Consider the following 9926-nt stretch of genomic DNA (forward strand, 5'->3'; position numbering starts at 1 on the left):
AACATTCAACGTCCTCTGTCCTTGGACCCTTGCATCAGATCAGGAAAAACTTGAATTAAGGAATCAACATTGGCCAGACAGACAGTAGATGTCCTCCGGCATTACCAACGGTCTACGACTGAATAGAGTTCCTCACAGTCTATTTTAGCGAGGGTGATGCCAGCCAGACACTCTCATCACCCCTTAAACCTCTTCTTTTTTCACAACTGTAGACGGACTCAAGACGGTTTCTACTGCACACCAATTACGGCCGGCTGGCCTTTGGGCTCACCAATCCTCTCAAAAGAGCATGAAAACGGATCTGTGAAGCAAAGTTACAAAGGATACTTCCACTGGTGAGAACGTATTGATTGGAGTGCAGCATACTGCTTCTGCTGCAGCTGACTGCACTATAGGCACATTTTGAAATACTGAATATGAAAACCCTTAGAGTAGTACATGAGCCCGACAACATTGATTGAATGTCTCTTAGAGAGCTTTGCTTGGAGAAAACATCAATTAAAGCTAAAATTGGAAACTTTTGGACATATTTGCTCAAAGTGTCACTATATAATTAATATAATTACTGCTTGTGAACTACAATTAAACTCTCAAACTAGGCAGCCCTGATCAAATATAATTATATTACTGCATTGGCTTTGTCTTGCCTCAAATGTTTAAAGAACATATTTTAGTGCACTGTTTAGATGTAAAATGAAAAAGTTATGTTGAGAAAGTTCATATTTTATTCGGTTGGATTGTTTTTTGTTGGAATCTAGAAAATGCCATTGGGAGGCAGGGGAACCTGAGTTTTTCACAGATTATGTTTCATGTACTTACTAACCTAACTGTAATTCTGCACATGAGACAGTGTTACTTTGCCACTTGCTAGATATTACCTCCCCCATGAGAGACACTCAGTGGGAAAGGAGAGAGAGAACTGTCGAAAGAGACACCAGGTAGAGGAAGTGTATGAAGCAAGTTATCTAATATTACACATGACAAACGGCTCCATGAAAAGGGGGCACAGCTGCCTTTCATCCTCTCATCCATCGTTCACCGTCTATCTAATTAGCCAAAGTCCGGTGGGCGGGATCTGTCATGCAGGAAGGACGCAAACACACTCATGGAAACACACGCCGCCATACAAAACAGACACAGACATATATCAGCACTATTAAAACTTTCACTATCCAGCCCCACCCACCTCGTTTATCTCTATGTGTCTTGTCTGTTATTGCCCCCCCACTGATTTATGGAGATCCGTCCCCTTGAGTCTTTGCCACTAGATATACATGCTACTCTGCCCAAGAGACCCCATGCATTCTTTAGATGAGGGCGTAACCTGGCGACTTGGTCGAAAAACCCAACGCATATAATCATTACCCAACTCCCTATGTGTGTCTTTAACAGTGGAGGGTCAACTAACCCCCTCCGTCTCTCTCCCCCTTCTCCCCTCCTGCTCTCATTTGTTCATATTGTTGAAAAAAAATACTAAAATATGCCTTTTGGTGCTGCAGGATGTCAGCCAATCAACTGCAACATCTCCCTGTAGTCTTCTGATAAACAGTCAAAACCATTTTACACTGATGAACGCTTATCTGTTCAAGAAATAAGTAGCGTCACATCATGGAGAGGGCTGCATCTTGTCTCCTGTCTTTGACTTTTCAATGTGGAGAAAAACATTGGAAATACAAAAACTTAGTTAAAGAGTAGGCTACCATCTTAACACAATACTTTATTGTCTTGTAGGCCATGAAGGGAGTCCTTCAATGTCACTGACATGGGGGGGCGAAAGCGAAGGCGGTTGTGAAAAAGCTCTTACAACACCTCTACACTTCCTGCATGGTAACAAACAGCTTACAGACAAAGTTAGCGGTTAGTTTGTAAACATTCTGCAGCATTTAATAAGAAAAAAGACATTATAAAGAAGAGATATTTTCCTCAGGAGGTGGTGGAGACCAAATAAGAGCTAAAAACAAGAGTGATATATTCATCAGGTGGTTACAAACACAACTCCAAACGAACGCTGTTCTGAGTCTGCTCTATGTATAATTTACTTAATTAGCTTTACACGGTGATAATATGTCATTGTTGTCTTTTAGCTTACTGACCCCAAGTGGCCCAAAAGGTTAAGGTATAAATTTGGCTTCAGCAGCCAGAGTTCGCCAAATGAAGTTGGTGTCTTCCAAAGTTAATGCCTTTTTGCATCAGAATTCTTTTTGTTGCCTGGGCTGGTGTTTTGTTAAGTAGCTAATGGCTACCATTACAAAGATACCAGTGTACATAAGGATGTGAGTATTTCATTAAGACAGACTCAGGGGTGAAAGTAGATTGATGTTCCTACCAGTACTACGACCCCAACCCTCATCGCTTATTGTTCTCCTCCCTCCCACAGCTTCATGCATCCCTGAATACACACACATTTCATTTTACACTGTATGGTGTAGAAAGAAATGAGAAACACTTGATATCATTAGCCTATTTGTAAGTTGTTCCAACTTGAGGGATGTTCACATCCATTTCCCCAGTCAGTAGCTCATTTTTCAGATTATTCCGACACCAAATGAATGCTGAAAAAATGCCATATCTCGCCACATTAATGAAAGTGAAAGAAAATGTGTGTACAAATGAACAAAAAGACACACCAAGCCGAAAATACATAACCTCCTCGGCTTAGGTAACTAAAAATTGTTGACCTAAACATTAGCAGTTTTCTTGTTGAGATGCAATCGTGAGTGACAGTTGTTGTATGTGTGTTTTGTCAGGAAGCTGCTGTCCCTATCATCAGGGTACTGCGTACCTGCACTGAATCTACCAGAGTACCGGACCGGCCCACTTTAACCCCTGGACAGACTTGAAAGACTCTGAAACCATACTTAAAGTCGGATGGATTTGTAAAAGCTTAGTTGATTCTGAATGAAGCCACCCAACCAAAATTAATTAACTTGAGCTTTTCTTTTCATAACTTTCTTTTTTTCATTTTGGAGGAGGAATTATTTAAAAGCTTGCCCAAGATTTATTGAAACTGCTATGTAGGGACGTACCAGGCATTGTCCCTTGACCCACTCTGAGCCTCATGTTCTGAGTATACTGCGTAAACCGTTTTGATTGTTAACAGGATATTCCGTCACTCCAGTCAGAATTGCCAGATGTTTCCCCCGGAGTCCATCCTCAAAGTATTTCCCTGTTGTCATTTTACTACCGTCCGGCGGGTTGCTTGTGTGTGTGAATCATTTCAGACAAATCCAAATTGACTCCCGAGCAGTCAGATGAAAGACGATCATGTCAGGGGAAGAGGATTAAAGGGTCTCTCCGTGTCATTCCCTCCATATATATGGGAGAGAGTGAAGATCCCTTTAACCTTTATCCACTCTGTATTAGTTGGCCCGGAACATTACCGCAGAAAATTAAAAATCGCTTCCGTCATCGCACAACTGACTTCAACGACAGAGGTTATTTTGATGAATATCAGCCCTGTGCTTCATTGATTAAAGTACACTGTCAGTCTTTTAAAGTGCCAGTAAGCTCGATGGAATAAAAGTACCGTTGACAGTTAAATGAACCGCCTGAATGGGCATAATTATTAAGGGATCTTGGGACATCAAACATTTTCTAAGCAAAACTTTGCTCTTTCAGGTGGGAATGTGGTAGAAAAGTAATGAGGCATCCTGGATGCTGCGGTGATGAGTCATAACTACTCTGTGTGTAAATATAGAACACCTACATTGAGCCTTTGTAACGGGACACAAAGGGCAAAGAGTAGAGGAAGCTTGACTGAACACCTTTGTCAAAGGTACTAGGGATTTAAAAATGACTACGTCCACTTCTTATATACTGTCTATGGATCTGTGTAATCAGGGCCTAAGTAGTTAGAACAATGCTGCTAGGCAACACCAATACCAATGTTAGCCTCAGTGTTTGGAAGCCACCAAGGCTTCTACAATTTAACAAGCTAGCGAGTGGGTAACGTAATGCAGGAAAAACAAAGGCTTAATGACAGAGAAAAAAAGATGAGGCTTTGGGAATATCAACATTGGCCACATTTGACATATTATAAAGCTACAAAGAAAAACTCAAGATGACTAAAATTACAATACACCTTCATGGCGTCTGACATCTCTGACAACATCAGCAAACACGTCTTTGAGCTTTCAGAACATTTCCAGTTACGAGGTTGTGATACCACACGAGGAGGGCATTCATTTGGACTTGTGAGCATTAAAAAAATAAGGAAAAATATTAAGTAGTTTTACTAATAATATAAAATCTTGGAACAATTGAAGGACCTCGTCAAGCAAATGCATTATTTCTATTGTGTTTTTTTCCTTGTAGAAATAAACTATGGTTTGACTATGCTTTTTAAAAAGCACAGAGGGATCTTTTTTTTACGATTATTTTGGAACATTGCATGCCTTTATGAGACACTTGACAGTAGGGAGACGACAGGAAATAAGGGCAGCGACAGATGGGAAACGACATGCATCAGAGGAAGAGGCATCAGGGCAACTCTTAATTGTATCTTGTTTAGTTCCAGTCATAGAGAACTTGAAATATATTTTCTCCTCAAATCGTTCTGTAGTAGAATATAAGAAGGAGCTGCCCTTTGATAACAGATCACCAACCAGCTCTGTGTTTCTCCCTGCCAACACATAGTTACATTCATTTTTACTATTTATTACTTTTGTCTGTTGTTTTTCTGGATTGAATAACAGAAGCTGCCGCCACACCAGTTTATGTAACTTTTGTCATAACCCTTCTCAGCTAGAATAAATGCATTCATTGAATTGCATGTCTTAATAGTGAGCATAATTGCAATGACCTGACAATAACCTGATGATATCACATGATTGCACAAATGTTGCAAAAGGTTAAGAGACATTACTGCCACTCCAGTGGGAGAATCTAATTGCCTCCACCCACCTATCAAACTGATTTACTTAAACACTGCAGGATCTGATTAACTATGGGCCGGAGCAATAACATGGAGATGCTGTAATGTTTTCTTCATTTCACTTCTTCTGTACACTAAAGAGACATAATACTTTTATGGTGAGCGTGACGTGACTTCTTAAGCAGATTTCCAGTGTTGTTGTATTTGTCAAATAAAGTGTTTTTTCATTGTATCCCACAAACTATTTGAAGGAAAGAGAAAATGATAAATCTGAGCTTATTTCCAGGTTTCTAAAGTAAATGAACAAAAACAACTGAACAGGTTAGTTTGGGCACATTTCTCACCTGTGAAAAAATCATTATAATAAAAGAGTTGACTTGTAAGGTTAGATTCAGTGAGTGGGTGTAGTGTTTTTCTCATGGATTTTTGAGAATAATAAATTCAGTCCTTTTGCAAATTAGATGGTTTACCTTCATATTCCGATACAGAGAAAATAAAAAGCAAAACATTTTTTGCTTAAATATAATCACATTTATTCTAAACAATAAATACACCTATTTATACACATTTGTGCAAATCCTTGGTTCTTGATGTCACTTTATAGATGCATAGACTTTGTAGAAAAGTTAAGGATGGGTCTCCCTGACATGGAGCCACTTCCACTTGCCAGCTGCACTGCTATGCTCCAGTTTATACAAAGATTATGTAGTTTACACTTCACCACGCACGGTGGCTGGTACCATTATTAATCCATAAAATAAATATGATATGGTATCATAACAAACCCGCAGGTTGGGTAACTTGTTGAGAGATAATAAAGTATTTTATTGTACACTATACTGGCTATGGTAGCCTTCTGCACAATCTGCATTTTGTATTTGTTCATTTATTTATCTTCAACTTGTATTTGATAATATCCAAAGTAATCACTGTTTTTACAATTGAATTACTTTTGAATCAACTTACACTCTACTCAAAGCTGTCATACCGACAGCTTTGAGTAGAGGTTCTGCTGGCTATCATTTCACAGCTGCGTTATTATCTATCTATCTATCTATCTATCTATCTATCTATCTATCTATCTATCTATCTATCTATCTATCTATCTATCCATCTATCTATCTATCTCATAAAAGTAATTTTGATATGATTATTAAGTGTAACATACACAGAGCCCCTGTGACAATAAAGCATTTTTGTTCCTGTATTGAAAATCAAACTTGCCATTCCTCTAAACGTATAAAGGTTGTAGGGAAGTTACAGAGTATCTGAAGTCGTTTACACATCTTATTAAGGGTCCACAAACACAATAAGTGCATCCCAACTCATATATATATATATATATATACATATATATATATACATATATATATATATATATATATATATCTCTTCATTCATCATTACACACGACGGATGCAGCCTGTGACAGACTCACCTACAATGAACCAGAGGAGCGTCTGTCTCTCCAGCAGAGCTGCTCCGGTCTGTGGTCGCATCCTGTCGGTGTGTCTGACCTGAAGTCTGGGGAGTGAGGGGGGGGGGGGGTCAGCCGTGGAGGAGCTCAGAGGGTAACATCACACCTCAGGCAGGAGAAGAAATCCAATGGAATGCGTCCGTCCGGTCGAGGGATCCTCTGCTGGATCAGATGCAGCAAACTGCCTCCGGGGTGGTGGAGGTGGAGGTGTTGGGTGGAGGGTGTTGGGTGGAGTGTGGGTGGTGGAGGTGGAGGTAAGAGTGGTCCTCGCTCCTGCTGCACCTGGAACTCCCCCGACACGTCCTGTCACCGGTCCTCTGTCTTCACACGTAAAACATATCGACTCGTAAAGTTGGAGCTCTCTTCCCCAGCAGCCGTCCCCGTGTGTGTGTGTGTGTGTGTGTGTGTGTGTGTGTGTGTGTGTGTGTGTGTGTGTGTGTGTGTGTGTGTGTGTGTGTGTGTGTGTGTGTGTGAGTGTGTGTGTGTGTGTGTGTGTGTGACCCACACACAGCAATTACTCCGGAGTCCTAATGGTGTGTTTTCATTGGTTAATCCAAATGACAAACCGCTTAATGAATCAACAAAGTAACTCCTCACATAAACAAGCAGTGATCCGGTACAGCCTCATCATCTGACACAGACACAACTATCACAGAGGAAGGTGTTAGATTGTTGTTTCTCTTTAGAAATGTTGGTGTTAGCGTTGAATATCCCAAAAAGAAAAAGAAAAGGAAAACTGTCCTGCAACTCCCCAAAAACCTTTGCAGAAAACGTGACTGGCTGGTGGCTGTGAGACAGGTGCACTGTGGCTCAGAGTTGTGTAACGCCGCCATCTGGTGGCCATGTGGAGCGTTACAACGCGGTCTCCACAGTTCATTGGACAGATATTGTTGATGTCTTGTATAGAGTTTTAGTTTTTTATTTCTTTGTATTCTTATGGATGATGATGGATGAATGCACATATCTGTAGCAGTCTATTAGGACCAAATAACTTTTTCCAGCTCAGTTATTTTGATCTTTGGACAACTTCTCAGTCAGTTTTTTCATATTTTTAATGTAATAAAGCAGGTGAACTAGAAAATGTGTGGTTTTAATCATAACGCACTCTATTTCTAAAAAGAATAGCGATTTGGAAGTCAGGCTCAACACTGCAAATCTTAAACAGTTCAAAGTGGTTTAAAGGTGCTAAATTCGAAATTCAGCAGACGCGTCTGATTCATAGACAATGTATTAGAAGGTGACGTTGTTGTCATGAAGTCACCCATTGGTTTGTGGACTGCTGTTTAGAAGCATTTGGGCTGTCACCGTCTTGGATTACAGCCGTTGCCTTCTTCATTATTTGTAACCAGTGGCCATATTGGGTTTTTTTGCTTTCTGCGCAACTTTTATAGGAATGAACTGGATCCAGCCTTCCAGTTCTCTCTATACATCGATGGTTTGGAATGGACAGGAATGCCAAGTAACTGCTGTCTTTTCCTCAGTATAGCGCTTACTTTTCATGCTCACTGCAGCGGCCCCGGTTTGAGTCCAGCCCGGGGCTCTTTGCTGTATGTCATATGCTCTTCCTCCCCTGCCTTTCCTGTCTATCTCCTTTACTGTCAAATAAAGCAGAAATACCAAGAAGAAAATCTTCTAAATTTCCTTATAAATTGACTCAACTCAACTTGTTACAACTCCACTTTAAAATGTACTCTGTATTAAACATGAAGATGGAACATGGGCTAACCACTTGATTTTAAATAAAGTTGTCTGAGTTTTAACATTTTTGGCTGCACAGCACTTTGTTATGACTTTGGCTGAGAAGGTGCACAAACTCAATAGCATGTGGCGAGAGCTTTAGTTTGCCTCAGTTTATGTGGATCATTACAGGAAACATCTAAACTGGTCCAATAAGCAGATAATTATTGCTGTTTTCAAACACAAAAACATGTCATAAATGTACATTAGAATGAATAAAGTATGCAGAAATGTACTATGATATATTGTTTTATTTTTCACCTTGCATTTCAAAGACCAGTCTAGCTGGAAATACAAAAGTTTTCAGAGCCATTTGAAGTGTATAAAAATGCTGTCTGTTTTGCTGCATTTCAGTTTGAACCCAGAGAAAAGGCCTAAACATGACTCATCCATGTGGGTTGGTAAGGACTAAACCTTTGTTGTTTTGTTATTGTCGCTTCGTGGTGTTACATCAGAGCAGCGGCAGAAGTTCCCAGACAACAAAAACTCTGAAAAATGAAATGGCTGAATGGAAAAGTCAGCCTGTCAAATCATCTCCCACTGACAGAGAGTAAGAGGAAGGTCCATCTGGAGGGTCTTATTACTGGAGAGAAGAACTGAAGAGTAAGACACAGAGGCAGATCAAGTCGATACAAGTGGTTGGCTTCCGAAATAAGGCAACTGGGAGTGTTTTTAAAACTGAGGGCAACTAAAATAAGTTTGGGCCACTATAAATATATTCGCCTAAGGTCCAGAAAAATGATATCACTGTACAAATATCTGTCCAGACCAAGAACAAGCACAATGTCCTCTGACAGTATAAAGAAAGAAATTGAAGAAAGAAATTAAATGTTTTATTATCTCTGCTGGACAGCGGGTGGAAGGGATACAGTAGGAAATGTAGACCACAACGAATTCTCGGCTGAAAATCTCACCGTCATCTCAAACCGAAACATGTTCGAGGCCGAGTGCAGAACGATTTAAGAGGACATGAGGCAGAGAGATGAGTAAACAACTTCTTAAAAGAGAGGGAGAGAGTCTTGACAGGGAAAAAATGATAGGAAGATGTACAGTAGAAAGTATTGAAGTAGGCGTGAAGCAAAGTGAAAGCTGATGGGGAAAGCTCTGCATGCAGAAGAACTGGGACTATAGGCAAAATTGAGGAGAACTCATAAACAGTGAAAATTGGAAACTACTTGAAGGTTGTCGTAGTGGTAAAGAACCAGATCAGAATCTACTGTCAGGTTGGAGCTTTAGCATAATGATTTCTTGAAAATGTATTAACGCCTGAAAATGTCCTAAAATTTGCTCTTGGAAATGAAATAAAACTCACTTTTGATGGATGATATATGTTCATTTGCAGCAGAGTCTTCATTTTGTGGTGTAAGAATTTCAGAATGTTGTATGGCCGACAGTGGAATTGAAATGATGAGACAACATCCTTGCTTTCCCCCCCATCACAATCAGTGGGGGTCAATTGAGGAAAAAGTCCTAAAACGTTCTACTTTTAAATAAACTTACAGCTACTGTGAATAACTTTTATCTGGTAATGAAGCAGTGTGTGAGATTTAGTGGCATCTAGTGGTAAGGATTAGGACAAGGAGTTACTCCTATCGATACTCAGTTCATTTTCCTGACTAAATAATTGCTTTTTAAAACACATATAGAATTTTAAAATCAAAATGAATTCAGAAAGGTGTAGAAGTTATTTATGATTTAGATATAACTAAATAATGTTTCTAGAGCATCAAGAGTCATGTTTAAAACAGCATAATATATATAAAGTCATTATATAAAGTAATTAATATCTCACTACAAATACAATTCTAAAATGTCAATAAAAGTAAAGCTTGTACATGA

General features: G+C 39.6%; 1 protein-coding gene across 1 annotated transcript in view; it reads right to left on the reverse strand.

Moving 5' to 3' along the window:
* LOC129104862 (receptor activity-modifying protein 1-like) overlaps window positions 1-9022 on the reverse strand; it is a 52934-nt gene extending 43912 nt beyond the window's left edge. The window contains exons 1-3 of the mRNA XM_054615721.1: window positions 9002-9022; window positions 6457-6653; window positions 6312-6397 (exon numbers count right to left, since the gene is read on the reverse strand). Of these exons, the coding sequence (XP_054471696.1) occupies window positions 6312-6397; window positions 6457-6653; window positions 9002-9022 (304 nt within the window). The remainder of the gene's footprint in view (window positions 1-6311; window positions 6398-6456; window positions 6654-9001) is intronic.
* Window positions 9023-9926: the final 904 nt, after the last annotated feature.

The sequence above is a fragment of the Anoplopoma fimbria genome, chromosome 16 (assembly GCF_027596085.1).
Source record: "Anoplopoma fimbria isolate UVic2021 breed Golden Eagle Sablefish chromosome 16, Afim_UVic_2022, whole genome shotgun sequence".
Classification (NCBI taxonomy): domain Eukaryota; kingdom Metazoa; phylum Chordata; class Actinopteri; order Perciformes; family Anoplopomatidae; genus Anoplopoma; species Anoplopoma fimbria.